At 44.7% G+C, this 16,631-nt stretch overlaps 1 protein-coding gene across 1 annotated transcript; it reads left to right on the forward strand.

The window, feature by feature from the left end:
• Positions 1–533: 533 nt before the first annotated feature.
• On the forward strand, positions 534–8,417 carry MAGEL2 (MAGE family member L2). Its single transcript, XM_086365416.1, has one exon. It carries the CDS (start codon positions 4,418–4,420, stop codon positions 7,967–7,969), a length of 3,552 nt encoding a protein of 1,183 aa, XP_086221542.1. The 5' UTR covers positions 534–4,417; the 3' UTR covers positions 7,970–8,417.
• Positions 8,418–16,631: the final 8,214 nt, after the last annotated feature.

Consider the following 16,631-nt stretch of genomic DNA (forward strand, 5'->3'; position numbering starts at 1 on the left):
TTATTTCAGGGAAATACATTTAATATCTTATAACCCATAATGGGAAATGATTTGGAAAAAATAGTGGTTGCCTTTGGAGGAGAAGGAATTGATGGGGGCTTTATTTGATAAGAACTTCATCTTGTTTTGGCAGATGGCTATTTGGTAACAAAGTTCATTTAACAGAATGCTGTGTATCTATGTATCTGTTTGCTGGGGCTTCCCAGGTGGTTCAGTGGTAAAGAATCTACTTGCTAATGCGGAAGAAATTGGTTTGACCTTTGGGTCAGGAAGATCACCTGGAGAAGCAAATGGAAACCCACTCCAGTATTCTTGTATGGGGAATCTCACGAACAGAGGAGCTTGATGGGTGACAGTCCATGGGGTCACAAAAGAGTTTGACACAACTTAGCAAATAAACAACAACAAGATGGTATGTTAATTATATTTCAAATTAAAAAAAAAAAAAAAAGTTTTGGCAGCGCTAGTGTAATGGCCAAAAATGCTCCCTTTTGGCAAAAAAGAGATCAAGTTTCAGTTCCAGATTTTGCTGTAGATTGCTGGATCTTCCACAAGTTAATTATCATCTGAAGCCTCAATTTCTTGATGTGTAAAATGGGGCCAAACACTTGTGGATTTTGTGAGAAATATGCAATGTGTAGAAAGCTTGTAGGATGGTATTTGGTCAAATAATAGCAATTCAATAAACAGCAGTTACACTATTTTTATGAACCTCTTGCCATTCTTCTTTCAAATGCCTGTACTTCTGACATACTCTGTTCTTTTTTTCTTTTAGTGCTCCATCTATCTGGAGAACATGTATGAATTTCCTACAGCTTTGGATTTTTTTTCTTTTTCTTTTTCTTCTTTTCATTGCTCCTGCCAGAATCACAACCCCACCCCCACACTCCAAGCAGAAGTGAGTACTGTTATTTGCATCGACTATAATCAATATGAGTTTTAAACAGTGCAAACTAATTTATTACACTAAAAATAGCATATTCATATCCCTCTGTATCTGTAAGATCTGATGTCAGATTTTTCTCTAAACGCAGCACCATGTCAAGTACATACTAAATCCTTAATAAAAGACATTTCATTAATAAATAATTTTAGACTATGAAAATCATAACATTATTTTACTGACATCCATATTTACACCAAGTCTAAAGGTATCAATGGGCACTTCTAGTACTAATCTTACACTTTCATCCACTAGCTCCTTATTGAATACTCAGAATGGGATGGGAATACAAGAGTGAACAAAAAAGACTCGAGTATGCAAGGAGATACTATGCTTGCTGTGATCCAGGCAATAAAGAAATGTACAGAAACTTCATTCGTCTAGCCAGTAATTTCCCACTCCTATTTGTGTCTCCTCATTTCTCCTACCCCAATCTTTTCCATTAATTTTGTTACCTTTCTGTTTTATACTTAGGAAATACTGAAAGTTCTTTCTGATTAGGAAGCAGACAGACACCTACATTCCATGAATGTTTTGTGTATATGTCTTTTCTTTCTGATGTACCTTCAATTTTTAAGCTGTTTCATGAGAAGAAAGGACGGGAATGTAACAACACTTGGGTCAGAGGTATGGAGATGGGACAGCATATACACAAAAGGGTGGTGGGAACTTCGGGAAGCTAGAAGATTACACAAGGAGAAGAGGGGGGTTTTGAAGACCTATTTAAGGCTTGTAGTTCACATCCATTAGACTGAGGACATTATTGGGAATGCTTATATGAAAACAGTCAGCCCTCAAAAGGGTCAATATTTCACTTAATTCTTCAGGTGTGACTGATACTGGAAGTAGGAAATTTTTGGGTAGCTAGGTTGTCAACAGGCCTGGGTCCGAGATCTGTGACTGTCTAAAATAGGCATATTATTTTCCAGGGAAGAAAAATCCAATGCACTCATCATTACTTGACCCACCAGAATCACTGGGTACTTACACCTTAATTTTTCTCAGTTCAGTAACATTACCAGAGAGTTGCAAAGGTGCTACTTTAACTACTTTCCATTTATAATGGCAGCTACACCCCCCACATAATTCCTGATCATTTTTTAGGCTTCCATATCAGTCCCAAGTATAAAGTAGGGGTAAAGGATTTTGACATAAAGCATTTGGTAGGAGTTGACATTGTGTGGCAGTGCTATTCATTAAGCCCTGGCCTCTGTGAGAACAATTGGGCTCTGCTGGCAATCATTTACTCTGTGGGATGACCCACAGCATGATGGACCAAAGGTTAAATCCACCATAATCCTGAAAAACAAATGGTTAGTGGGAGAGCTTAATCTCTGATGAATTTATATATCAGAATTAGAGGAAGAAGAAGTGTGCTTTAGTGAGGGTAGAAATGTAACTGGCTGAAAAATAAACTGATTATCCTAAAGCCATCCACAGCCACCAACTGATATGTGACAGGGTTGATAATAGGGAAACATGAGGGTGAAGGTTGACAGATGGCCCCAGTGAAGTAGGCACTTCTTAACCTCATAAAACTGATAACTCTTTTATGTACTATTATCAACCCATGAGAGGGACCCAAAACCATGAGATATGGTGTGTCCATTCTTCAGAAGCATCTTTCTGTGAGTATGGCAGCATGACACATCATCAGGCACCAGGGAAGGACTACTGCTTATGAAAAGAAGATGCTCCTAGGGGATAAAAATTCTGATTTCTCATCCCTTCAACTGCCAGAGAAACTACTGAAACCTCACTCTCAAGTTATCATTTCATTATTTAAGGCAATAATAAATTTGGGCATGTGTTTCTGCTTTCATTGGGATTCATAAATTACTACATTTGAGGACTACTAGCTAACAATATTCTTGCCTGGAGAATCCCAGGGACGGAGGAGCTTGGTGGGCTGCCTTCTATGGGGTCGTTCAGAGTCGGCCACGACTGAAGTGACTTAGCAGCAGCAGCAGCAGTAGCTAACAGTACTGCAGGCGGAGTGGGGTTTAGCCTTCATCATTCTCATCTGCCCCCTTGTGGTATCTTTCACACTTTTTTTTTTTTTTTTTTGGTCACTCCAGACTCCTGCCCTAGGCTGTAAACAGCCTATGCTAAACTAAACATCCTTGATATTTAATATTTTGTATATTTCCAGGAAACTATACTAAAGGAGCTGTCATTTCCTTTCTGCATGAAATAGTATACTGTTACTCAATACATTTGATACCTTCTACTTTATATGTTAATACATTGCTTAATTTTTAAGCTAAATTTCCACACACACACACCCAATTCTGTGTGATGCTGTTTATCTGTTTTCCCTATATATGAACTGTGGGTCTATTCATTCCCCTATTTTATTATTCTCTAGTGATTTTTTTTTGTTGTCATTGTTATAATTTCTTTCTTGCTCTGCAACTAAAAAATAAGCAGCAGGAAACCTACCTTGCTGTTTCATTCCAGTTACTCCACAGGAATTCCAACCCCCCTCCATACTAAAAATGCTATCTCTCATAGATGTCTGGAACATCTCAACTTCCAGTGTCTCTTTCCTTATCTCTCTATTCTTCGATGTCCTTTTTCTGCCTGTGTCTGAAAATGCCTGCAAGCTCTAAGATATACCTCAGTAATTTCACTCTAAATCTCACTCTTCTGCACCACGATCCCTGCAGCAGCTCTATTTCCATGAAGAGTATCTGGATCCCAATTCAGTTTTCTTCTGAATCCCAAGCTTTTATACAAAAATGTCTGCAGGCTATCCTCTTTGGCAGGTCTACAGGACTGTAAATGCCTATGTCCCACCCAATAATCATCAATTTCTCTTCCTTAGGAGCCTCCAGTGTGTCCCTGTAAGAATCACCCACCCTAGCAATTTATCCACTTTCCCGGGACTTCTCCTCCTCTTTCACATTTACATTAAAATATAATAGGTGTCTACTGTGAGTCTTTATATATATATATATGCTAGTGTGTATGTGTGTGTGGGTATTTTCTTTTCTTCCCTCTGGCTCCCGTTTTGCTGTATCTGAGCTCAGACCACACCATCTTCCCCCTCTTGGATACCTTCCATGTTCCCAGTGGTCTGTTCCCAACTCTATACTGCAGTACAGGGATTTCTAAAACATAAATCTGTCCCTGTCACTCCCCTGTGAAAACTCACCCATGGGGAATCTGACCAGGCTGCATTTGGGGACTGGTCAGAGTGAGGAGGGATCTTGTGTCGGCTAGGATTTCTGGTAGACGCCCCTCTGCACTATCCACTTGTGGTGGTCGGGGGCGGGGAAGGGGCGGGATTGAGCCCCCTTCCCCCCTCCTCCTTACTGCGGAAAGCTGCAGAGCTAAGGGCACTCACTTCCTATTCACCAGTCAGCAGGGAGGACTCCTCTCAGCAGCCACGTAGGCATTCTCTTCTCTCTGGAGGAAAAGGCCCAGCAGCTGTCGGAGGAAAAGGCTCACCAGCTGTCAGAGCAAAAGGACATGTCGCAGCTAAGTAAGAATCTGGGAGATCCGAGTCCCCCGGAGGAGGCCCCTAAGCCCGCGGTTTATAGCCGCCCTACGGTTCTGATGCGGGCCCCGCCCGCCTCCTCGCGGGCCCCTCCAGTCCCTTGGGACCCACCTCCGATTGATTTGCAGGCTTCACTGGCCGCTTGGCAGGCACCGCAGCCTGCTTGGGAGGCTCCGCAGGGCCAGCCGCCTGCCCCCATAGCACCCATGTCCCAGCCTCCGTCCCTAGGGGGCCCGATGGTCCAGGCTCCCCCTCTGGGGGGCCCGATGGGCAAGCCTCCGACTCCCGGAGTCTTGATGATCCATCCTCCACCTCCGGGAGCCCCGCTGGCCCAGCCTCCGACTCCGGGGGTCCTGATGATGCATCCTTCGGCTCCCGGAGCCCCCATGGCACATCCTCCTCCTCCGGGGACACCAATGGCACATCCTCCTCCTCCTGGGACCCCGATGGCCCATCCTCCTCCTCCTGGGACCCCGATGGTGCACCCTCCTCCTCCGGGGACTCCAATGACGCACCCTCCTCCTCCCGGGACCCCGATGGCGCATCCTCCTCCTCCGCCGGCGACCCCAATGGCCCATCCTCCCCCTCCGGGGACCCCGATGGCGCAGCCTCCAGCTCCGGGAGTCCTGATTCCCCAGCCTCTGACTCCGGGAGTCCTGATGGTTCAGCCTCCTGCTCCGGGAGCTCCAATAGCCCAGCCTCCGCCTCCGGCACCCCTGATGGCCCAGCCTCCTCCTCTAGGAGCCCCAATGGCCAAGCCTCCAGGTCCTGGAGTCCTGATGATCCATCCTGCAGGCTCAAGACCTCCGATCACCCAGCCTCCAGCGACAGGAGCCCCGATAGTTCAGCCACCGGCGCCGGCCCCACCTGCGCAGCCTATGGCTTCCTGGGCTCCACAGGCTCAGCCTCTGATCCTGCAGATCCAGTCACAGGTTATAAGGGCTCCTCCGCCGGTTCCCCAGGGCCCACAGGCCCCACCGGCACCGCTGGCCACTCCCCCGGGCTGGCAGGCCACCTCGCCAGGATGGCAGGCCCCACCACAAGGCTGGCCAGCCACACCCCTGGGCTGGTCGACCACACAGGTCACCTGGCCTGGTCCGACGATCGCTTGGCAGGCACCTCTATCAGTGCGCCCTGGGCCACCACCCATCCGCCCTGGCCCACCGCCCATCCGCCCAGGCCCACCGCCCATTCGCCAGGCCCCACCCCCAATACGCCAGGCACCGCCACTGATCCGCCAGGCACCGCCACCCATCCGCCCTGCCCCGCAGGTCCTGGCCACCCCACCGCCTCTCTGGCAGTCCCTGCCGCCCCCGCCACCGCTGCGGCAGGCCCCGCAAACTCGACTGCCTACCCCGCAGTTGAGGGCGGCCCCGCCAATTCGGGCGGCCCCGCAGGTGCCAACAGCCCCTCCAGCACCGCAGATGCCGACCGCACCTCCTGCTGTCCCGCAGGCGCCCCCAACGGTGATGCCGGCCCCTCTACCGGTCCCACTGTCGGCCCCTCAGGCTGTGCACTGCCCACCCATCATCTGGCAGGCACCAAAAGGCCAACCTCCAGTGCCGCAGGAGATGCCAACGTCCATGGAGTTCCAGGAAGTACAGCAAGCCCAGGCCAGCCTGGCCTGGCAGGCTCCAAAGGCCCAGGGGCAATTCTGGCAGTCCCTGCCCACACAGGAGGCCCAGAGGCAGGGCCCACCACTGGTTCAGCTGGAGCAGCCCTTTCAGGGGGCCCCCGCCTCCCAAAAGGCCCTGCAAATCCAACTACCCACCCAGCAGGCCCAGCTCTCGGGCTCGCAGGCAGAGCTGCCATCCATGCAACTCCAGCCCTCCTGGCAGGGCCCCTCTGCAGCCCTGCAGGGCCAGCCTGGAGCCCCCTTAGCAGGGGCAAATTTTCCCATGGGCTCTGCTAAATCATTGATGACTTCATCAGGAGAATCTAGGGCTTCTTCTATGGACCGAAGGACCTCTTCAAAAGATCGTAGGACCTCTTCAAAGGAACGCAAGGCTCCTCTTAAGGACCGGATGATCTTCGGTGGCACTTTCTGTGCTCCCAGGGCAATGCCAACTGCTGGAGCACACCTGCCGACTCCCTGGAAAAACTTGCCTACCACATCTGAGACCTTTAATGCCACCCCAAGGGTCTTTCCATCTACCTCCCAGTTCCAGCCTGCCTCTTCTAATGCCTTCAAGGGCCCATCTGCCACCTCAGAGGCCCCAAAGTCACTGCCATTTACTCTGCAGGATCCGTTTGCCTGCATTGAGGCCCTGCCTGCAATCCCATGGGTTCCACAGCCCAATGTGAATTCCTCAAAGGCATCCAAGGCAGGACCCAGTATCCTGATGGCGACTGCAGCTGCCCCACAAGTGATGGCCATCACTCAAGAGGCCTCAAAGACCTCGGCTGAGCCACCACGTCGCTCAGGCAAGGCCACCCGGAAGAAGAAGCATCTGAATACAGAAGAGGAGGATAGTAGTGGCAAGATGCTGAACATGTGTCACTGGCAGGCCCCCAGGCATTGGGAAAGTCTAGACTTGAACGACTGGGAGGTGCAAACCCCCATCCAATTCCTGTGTGACTGGGAGGGCCCAAGCACCTCCCGAATCCTGAGTGGCTGGGAGGGCCTGAGTACCTCCCAGATCCTGAGTGGCTGGGAAGGGCCCAGCACTTCTTGGGCCCTGAGTGCCTGGGAGGGCCCGAGCACCTCAAGGGCCCTGGGTCTCTGGGAAAGCCCAGTTAGCCCTCCGTCCTTGATCATCTCTGAGCTCCCTACTCTTGCTCAGGGATGTGGTGCCACCCAATATGATCCCAAGCTGGAGACTCAACCACTGTCTCCCTTGGATGAGCGAGCAAATGCACTGGTGCAGTTCCTCTTGGTTAAGGACCAAGCCAAGGTGCCCATTAAGCGCTCGGAGATGGTGAAATTCATCATCCGTGAATATAAAGATGAGTGCTTAGAAATCATCAGCCGTGCTAGCCACAAGCTGGAGTGTGTTTTTGGTTACCAGTTGAAGGAAATTGATCCCCAAAACCACTCTTATATTCTCATCAACAAGGGTAGAAAGGGTGACACAGGTGTGTCCTATTTGGACAGGCCCAAGTTAGGCCTCCTGATGGTGGTTCTGAGCCTCATCTTTATGAAAGGCAATTGTGTCAGGGAGGACCTGATCTTTACTTTTCTGTGTAAATTAGGGCTGAATATCCGGGAGACACATGGTCTCTTCGGAAATACAAAGAAGCTCATCACCGAAGTGTTTGTAAGGGAGAAGTACCTGGAGTACAGGCGAATCCCCTTTACTGAGCCAGAAGAGCATGAGTTCCTCTGGGGCCCCCGAGCGTTCCTTGAAACCAGCAAGATGATTGTCCTGAAGTTTTTGGCCAGGCTGTATAAGAAAGATCCACGGTGCTGGCCATACCAGTACTATGAAGCACTGGCAGAGTGTGAGTCTGAAGATCTGGATGAGGATGAGTCTGGCCCCGATGATAAAACCGACGACCCCACCAGCAGCCCCCCTCCCCATTAATGTTGTTTAGCAGATATCTCATGGTTCCTTTGGGTCCCCGGCCTAAGGCCACTGACAGGGTGGGGTGGGGGGGACGTTTTGTTTCTGGTGTTTCTGTTCAAGTTCTGTGTGTGTAAGTTTGGATTTCAATTTGCTTTTGTATCTGCCAAAGCTTTGTACATTTTCATGTGGTGTTGATTTCAACTGGCTATTGTTCTATTTGGTATTTTGGCATCTGTATTTTTAACTGAGATCTGTGATTCTCTGTTTTGTGTTATAATTGTTATGTTTTGGTATCAGAGTTGTGCTGGTTTTGTGAAATGAATTGAGAAGCTATCCATCTCATTCTGGTACAGATTATGTAGCATCAAAATAGGCTATTCTTTGAATGTTAAAATGACTCATCAGTAAAAGCTGTCTGCAGAAAAAGAAATATCTATATCTATATATAAATATAATTTCAGCATAATATGGAAGTGTTTGTCTTTATTCTAATTTTTATTCTAGGTACTGGGAGCCAAGTTTTACCATCCTCTCTAAATACAGCTGAACATCAAGACAATTTCCAGTAATAGTAGATACCACGGTGACAGAACTGTTTTTTCAAAACAGTGCTACATATGTTGTAATTATGCAGTAATTGCAGTGGGAGTTGGAATGTAAGATGAAAGCAAGAGTAAAGCTTCACACATCAATAAAGGTGAATCAAGAGGAGGTTTTTAATCCTTCTGATTCATCACAATAGTCTTTTAAAGTAGGCATTATTCCCATTTTGTAGGTGAGTGTCTAAGGCTAAAGTAGATCAATTAAGTGGGACATGTCAGTACCAAGACAAGGTTGTAATTTGAAGCAGAAAATTTTCTTAAGGTTATGTGGAAAGCCACGACCATCTATCTGCCTGTAGATCAAAGTACCAGGTTTGTTAGCCATGGGGAGAACAAAGGGGTCTTGGCCAGTTCTGGTGGGTGGCGGGTGTCCAGCACCTCAGGGAACCATGAGTTTAATCAACACATTGACATGGGCATTGAAAGATGCTCCCTGCAAAATATAACAGGGAAAAGGAAATACCAGGCTTCATTGAACTGAGATCATGCAGGTCGCAGTGGGTCAGGGGGAAGACGGGGGATAACACCGGGGTCTAACATACAAGGGAAGTCAGTTGGAAACTGGCTGATGTACTAAATAACCGGCAGTCAGTCCTTGGGTGCAGGATCTGGTGTGGGAGGTGGGGACCAAAGAGTTTTGAAAGAAGATATTCATGAGCACCTGACCCTGCTGGAGTGCGCAAAAGGACGTTCCTGAAGGTATCGCTATCTTCTCAGGGATGGGGACCATCAGCGTTGTTGCATCTCTACTGTTCTGGAAGGTTCCAGGGCCCCCAAATCCCGCCCTCCTTCTCTTAGTGGATAAAGCGCCTCAGTGGGGTACACGGCAAAAGTGGTATTCATCTGCCACCTAGCGGCCTGTTACGGTTCTGTCGCTCCTGCAATGGCTCAGCCCCAACCACGGTCAAGAATCTCACACCCCAAATACTTGGATTTAGACTGGAACTTGCTTCACAACCCTTGCCCTTAATTTTACCTGCATTTGGGCTCAAATGCTCTTTCTTTTCTCTTACGTCATAGGGCAAGGTGAAACTTCCTCCCGAGGTTCAATTCAGTCTCATTGGAGAAGCTGAAATTCTAGAAGAGGAGATGAACTCATAAATCCATTCCCCGCCCCCAGCACGGAGCTGTATTTTCTGGGATGACAGCCCCCACCCCAGGACTGTCCTGGCTACAGAGTATTTTTGGCACATTATCCACGTGGCTAGGTTTTCCAGAGATTCGGAAGGAGTTTCTTGTAAACTCCTTAGGTCAGAGTGTACTGGGCTTCCTTGCCAATCTTCACTTATTTAGATGACAACAGCAAATGCCCTTTGAACGTAATAGTACCGTTGCAGCTGAGAACTGTCCCGCAAAGAGGCTTTTTTGAGCCTCAAAATTGGCACATGGGTCTAGGATTTTTAATTTCTTTATAGCTTATTTATTATTTTTATAGTTTTTTTCTCCAAACTATCCACTCACGGGTGACTTGAGCAACTTGATCTCATTTATCCTATCATCTGGTGCAAAGCAAATGATCTCATTTAAGCAATGCCAAAGGCTTAAGACCTGAACAGAATTAAAATGTAATGAGATATAAGTGTCAATAACATTACAGTTTTTTAATTGCATTCAAAATAAATTGGCAAAATATTCAACTGAAATGTTTAAGAAAGAACAGTTGACATTATAAAATCAGAGAGATGAAAACAGAATCCAGGAAAATGGGAAGCTACAGGGTAGGATGCAATGAGAAAAAATTCAAAGCTATTTCGAAGTTCTAAAATGTAGATAAATTTAGTAGGAAGATTTTTAGTATGAAGATTTTTATTACAAAATGAAGAAAAACTAAAACTTCTGTAAACTAAATGGGCAAAAGCTATCAGATGACAAACACAAAAAGAAACACAAATGGAAAATGACGTTGAAAATGTTTCACCTCACTAATAGCTAAGGATGTTACCCATTATAAGTATTAGACCAGCATTCCACCTTTCATTTATTAAAGTGGCACGGAATAAAATGAAAGCTCATAGAATATCCAGTGAAAATAGAGTTATTGTAAAACTGGTATCCTTATAAACTGGTGATAAAAGTATAAATTATTGCAAATTACCCTGAAATAAATTCAGTCAACTGCATCTCCAAGAGATTTAAAAATAACACTAGCAGAAATTCATCAAATGGGAATGTATTGAATGGAAATAACTTGCATGGGGCAAAAGCTTTTCCACAAAGAGAGCTGCTTAGGGAAGTGGAGGAGACTGATAATATGCACGCACACCTCATACAAGCCTACTAGCAGCAAGGTGGTCCTGCTGCCAAAGGCGTCCTTAGAAACCACTTGCAATTTGCTACAGCACAAAATTATGTGCAACAGAACAGAGACATAACAATCTTTGCCTGAAAATTTTGAAAGTGGGTGCTAGCAGTCTTATATGAAAGCTGTGGAATTATCTCAACCTTTTAGATTAAGCTGTAGACTCCTTGAGAAGAGAAATTTAAAGTTTTTTGCAAAGTGGGACTTCCTTCATGCACAGTGGATAGGAATCTGCCTGCCAGAGCAGGGAACATGGGTTTTATCCTTGTTCCAGGAAGATCCCAAATGAGGTGGAGCAACTAAGCCTGAGTGCTGCAACTGCTGAGCCTATGCTTTAGAGCACGCAAGCTGAAACTTCTGAGCCAGCCTGCATGCCACAACTACTGAAGCCCATGCCTAGAGCCTGTACTCCACAACAAGAGAAGCCACGGCAATAAGAAGCCCGTGCACCATGACGAAGAGTAGCCCTCTTCTTGCTGAAACTAGAGAAAGCCCACACAAAGCAGCAAAGACCCAGTGCAGACAAAAATATAATAAACAAACAATTATAAATGTTTCCCAGAGGGATGGAATCAAGTGCATTGTTGTACAGGATGTTAAGTTGTAAGCAAGGTAATATCTTAGGATGTTGACCTAGAAATGATCTGAAATTCACAGTACTATTACTGCAAGTCATTCTTCTTGAGAGACTTAGAGGCAAAGATCAATTGCCTGTCAAAGCAGTACATAAAGCAACATTGTCAGCAACCACAATGTGCAGCATCATCTCATCTAAAAGACAGAGGCTCAGCCCCGACATGTCTGTATCTAACCAGAGCCTAACATGTGTGCAGCTCTCCCCCATTTGGTCACTAGACTGTTGCCTTTGACATTGCCTCCTACCTTCAATATTATCTCACACAAACTGCTGTGTTTGCTGTATGGAGCACAATGTTTCACTCTGTGTAAAGCCTGTGATGGCTTTTAGTTTATCTTAGAGTTAGACATTGCTCACTTTCCTCATCCTGAGTGTCAAGGGGCATCAGGTTAGAGTTGGGTAGCCTAAATTGGATTTACAAATGAGGCCAGGGGTCCCTCTGCTGGAGAGTTGGAGGAACTCCTAGGATTCTATAGGAAACACCCAGGAGTGACAAAAAGGATGGGTCTTAAAGAGAATTCCTACTGTATAGCACAAGGAACTCTGCTCAATACTCTCTAACAACCTAAAGTGGAAAATAATTTGAAAAAGGATAGATACATGTATGTATGTGTATATATATATATATATACACATATATATATATGTGTATATATATATATATATATATATATATATATATATATATATATATACTGAATCATTTTGCTATACACCCTAATGGCAGAAAGCAAAGAGGAACTAGAGTCTCTTGATGATGGTGAAAGAGGAGAGTAAAAAAGCTGGCTTAAAACTGAACACTCAAAAACTGGGATCATGGCATATGGCCCCATGGCAAATAGATGAGGAAAAAATGGCAACAGTGACCTGATGTAAAGAGCCAACTCATTGGAAAAGACCCTGATATTGGGAAAGATTGAGGGCAGGAGAAGGAAGTGACAGAGGATGAGATGGGTGGATAGCATAATAAACTCAATGGACATGAGTTTGAGAAAACTCCAGGAGATGGTGAGGGACAGGGAAGCCTGGAGTCCTTGGGGTCCATGGGGTCCACAAGAGTGGGACATGACGTAGCAACTATTGAACAACAATACACCTGAAACTAACACAACATTGTTAATCAACTATCAGATCAGATCAGATCAGTCACTTAGTCGTGTCTGACTCTTTGCGACCCCATGAATCGCAGCACGCCAGGCCTCCCTGTCCATCACCAACTCCTGGAGTTCACTGAGACTCACATCCATCGAGTCAGTGATGCCATCCAGCCATCTCATCCTCTGTTGTCCCCTTCTCCTCCTGCCCCCAATCCCTCCCAGCATCAGAGTCTTTTCCAATGAGTCAACTCTTAGCATGAGGTGGCAATACAAAATAAAATTTTTAAAAGAGAGGGACTGTCATTTAGATTACACACTCCCTGTTTTCTTTTATCTCCAACCCCAAAAGTCCTGTGAGCACAAGAAAGACGGGCAAGATAGCAGGTCTGGCTTCTCTGAAGAGAATCTCTGGGAAAGGAAACCTAGCAATCCATTGTGGTTTGTACTATAAAGATAGATTGTTAGGTTTCCTTTCCTGCAGTGCCACTGAGCTAAATAGGAGAAAAATGATAATGAAGGAGTCTCCCCATATGGGCAATGTCCTTCTTTTAAATTGTTCAAAGAACCTTGCTGTGAACCCCAAGGAGAGATTTATAACACTGCTATCCCACTGGGTCAATCCCCTAATCCTTTTAGATTCTGAAACCTATACTGGTTCCTTTCTGTTTTAAGAGACAAAGCCTATATGGGGAGACTCCTTCATTCTCAGTTTTCTCCTATTTAGCTCAGTGGCACGGCAGGAATTCTCCTGGGGTCTCAGAGAGATACGTTCTCAGTGCAAATGACTTCATTCTGCAAGCTGTCAGTCTCCCAGTTAGACTGGCTTTCTCTGCCCTCACTTCTTCAGAGTAACTTCAACTTGTTTGTCTTAGAGGGCTACCAGAGGGATTCAGGTTGTCCCATCAACCAGCAATAATCACAAAAATATTTCCTATACCTGTAGTCCTCCTGGAGTGTGCTCTCTAGTGATGCAGACTCTTCCCTGAAACAGAGCTACCTGGGGTCACAAAGCTGTGGGAATTGATTTCTGACTTTCTTGACTTCTTCAAGGCATGCTTAAAAACATTTTGCTTAATACAATTATGTAAAGTTTAAAAATAAAATAAAATTTAAAAAAAATTAAAAAAAATTTTTTGTTTATTAAAATTTTTAAATAAATTTAAATTAGAGATACAAGGGGAATATTTCAGGTAAAGATGCACACAATAAAGGACATAAATGGTATGGACCTAAGAGAAGCTGAAGATATTAAGAAAAAGTGGCAAAAATATACAGAATAACTATGCAAAAAAAGATCTTAATAACCCAGGTAACCACAATGATGTGATCACTCATCTAGAGCCAGATATCCTGGAGTGTAAAGTTGAGTGGGCCTTCAGAGGCATCTCTACCAACAAATCTAGTGGAGGTGATGGAATTCCCATTGAGCTATTTCAATAACCAAAGATGATGGTGTTAAAGTGCTGTACCCAATATGCCAGAAAATTTGGAAAAGTCAGCTATGGCCACAGGAATTGAAAGGTCAGTTTTCATTCCAATCCAAAATAAAGTCAATGCCAAAGAAAGTTCAAACTACCACAGAATTTCACTCACCTCACACACTAGCAAAGCAATGCTCAAAATTCTCCAAGGAAGGCTTCAACAGTACGTGAACTGTGAAATTCCAGATATTCAAGCTGGATTTAGAAAAGGCAGAGGAACCAGAGATCCACTTGCTGATATCATTGGATCATCAAAAAAGCAAGAGAGTTCCAGAAAAACACCTACTTCTGCTTTATTGATTACGCCAAAGCCTTTGACTGTGTGGATCACAACAAACTGTGGAAAATTCTTCAAGAGATGTGAATACCAGACCACCTGACCTGCCCCCTGAGATATGTGTATGCAGGTCAAGTAGCAACAGTTAGAACTGGACATGGAACAACAGACTGGTTCCACATCAGGAAAGGAGTACGTCAAGGCTGTATATTGTGACCCTCCTTATTTAACTTCTATGCAGAGTACATTATGTGAAATGCCGGGCTGGATAAAGCACAAGCTGGAATCAAGACTACAGGGAGACATATCAATAACCTCAGATATGCAAACGATACCACCCTATGGCAGAAAACAAAGCAGAACTAAAGAGTCTCTTGATGAAAGTGAAAGAGGAGAATGAAAAAGTTGGCTTAAAACTCAACATCAGTAAACTAGGTCATGGCATCCAGTCCCATCACTTCATGGGAAATAGATAGGGAAACAGTGGAAAAAATGAGAGATTTTAATTTTAGGGGCTCCCAAATCACTGCAGATGGTAACTGTAGCCATAAAATTAAAAGATGCTTATTCCTTGGAAGGAAAGTTATGACCAACCTAGACAGCATATTAAAAAGCAGAGACATTACTTTGCCAAAAAAGGTCTATCTAGTCAAGGCTATGTCTTTTCCAGTAGTCATGTATGGATGTGAGAGCTGGAATATAAAGAAAGCTGAGCACTGATGAATTGATGCTTTTGAACTGTGGTGTTGGAAAAGACTCTTGAGAGTTCCTTGGACTGCAAGGAGATCAAACCAGCCAATCCTAGTGGAAATCAGTCCTGAATATTCATTGGAAGGACTGATGCTGAGACTAAAACTTCAATACTTTGGCCTCCTTATATGAAGAGTTGACTCACTGGAAAAGACCTTGATGCTGGGAAAGACTGAAGGCAGGAGAAGAAGGGGACAACAGAGGATGGGATGGTTGGATGGCATCACCGACTCGATGGACATGAGTTTGAGCAAGCCCCAGGAGTTGGTAATGGACAAGGAAGCCTGGCATGCTGCAGTCCATGGGGTCACAAAGAGTCAGACATGAGTGAGTTACGGAACTGAGCTGATTTTTCATTTTTTGCTTTATTTAATTTTTTACAGTGTTTTGTTTGTTTCTGCCACACAACAATGGGAATTAGCCATAATGATACATTTAACTCCTCTTTCATGAGCTTCCTTTCCTCCATCCTCCCTACCCTCATCCATCTTGGTCATCACGGAGTGCCAGACTGGGCTCCTTGTGTTATACAGCAAGTTCTCACCAGCTATCTATTTTACACATAGTAGTATGTACATGTTGATGCTACTTTCTTCATTTGTCCCACTTTCTCCCTCCCTGACTATGTCCACAAATCCATTTTCCACACCAGCATCTCCGTTCCTTCCCTGCAAATAGGTTCATCAATACCGTTTTTCTAGATTCCATACATATATGTTTTTCTCTTTTTGACTTACTTCACTCTCTATAATAGGCTCTAGGTTCATCCACCTTACTAAAACTGGCTCAAAAAAAAATTTTTTTTTACAGTTAAGTGATATTCCATTGTATATATGTCCCACAGTTTCTTTATTCATTCATCTGCTGATAGACATCTAGGTCACTTCCATGCCCTGGCTGTTGTAAATAGTGCTGCAAGTGGCAAAGTTTTACTGGACAGTCTCCTGCATCCTTCGTCTGATCCCCCCACCTCCATGTTTACATTGCATATATCAATAGTATAGTTTCAAAGATGCTGACAGCAGTACTAAGTACATATTAAGTTCAATTAAATTTTATCACAAAAATGTGGACTCTATAAATATCATCTCAATCAACATCTAGAATTATTTCACCACCACGAAGATTTCTCTCATGCTGTCTCATTATAGTCATGTGTAAACCTTCTCTCTGGCAATCACTAAACCCTGACAATCACTGCTATGTCCTTCATCACATTAATTTTCTAAGTTTGAGAATGCTATATAAATGGAATCATGCCCTTGAGTGACATTTTTCCACTCAACTATAATACCCTTGATATTTATCCAAGTTGCTGTGTGTATCAATATGGAGTTCATTCCTTTTCAGTGCTGCCAAATCATTTACCTATGAAGGACATTTTGGTTGTTTCAAAATTTGATCTCCTATAAATCTGCTATGGAGATTCCTGTGCAATCTTTTATATGCACATAAATATTTATGTATCTGAGATAAAAACGTCTGGATATAATTGCTGGGTTGGCAATTGAATATGGCAAATGAATAGTTAGTTTTA

Source organism: Bos grunniens, chromosome 21 (genome assembly GCF_055505025.1).
Source record: "Bos grunniens cultivar Pamir isolate PY7600 chromosome 21, Bosgru_T2T1.0, whole genome shotgun sequence".
Taxonomy (NCBI): domain Eukaryota; kingdom Metazoa; phylum Chordata; class Mammalia; order Artiodactyla; family Bovidae; genus Bos; species Bos grunniens.

Coding starts and splice junctions, on each gene's coding strand:
- MAGEL2 (XM_086365416.1), top strand. CDS start 4,418: ATGTCGCAGCTAAGTAAGAATCTGGGAGATCCGAGTCCCCCGGAGGAG.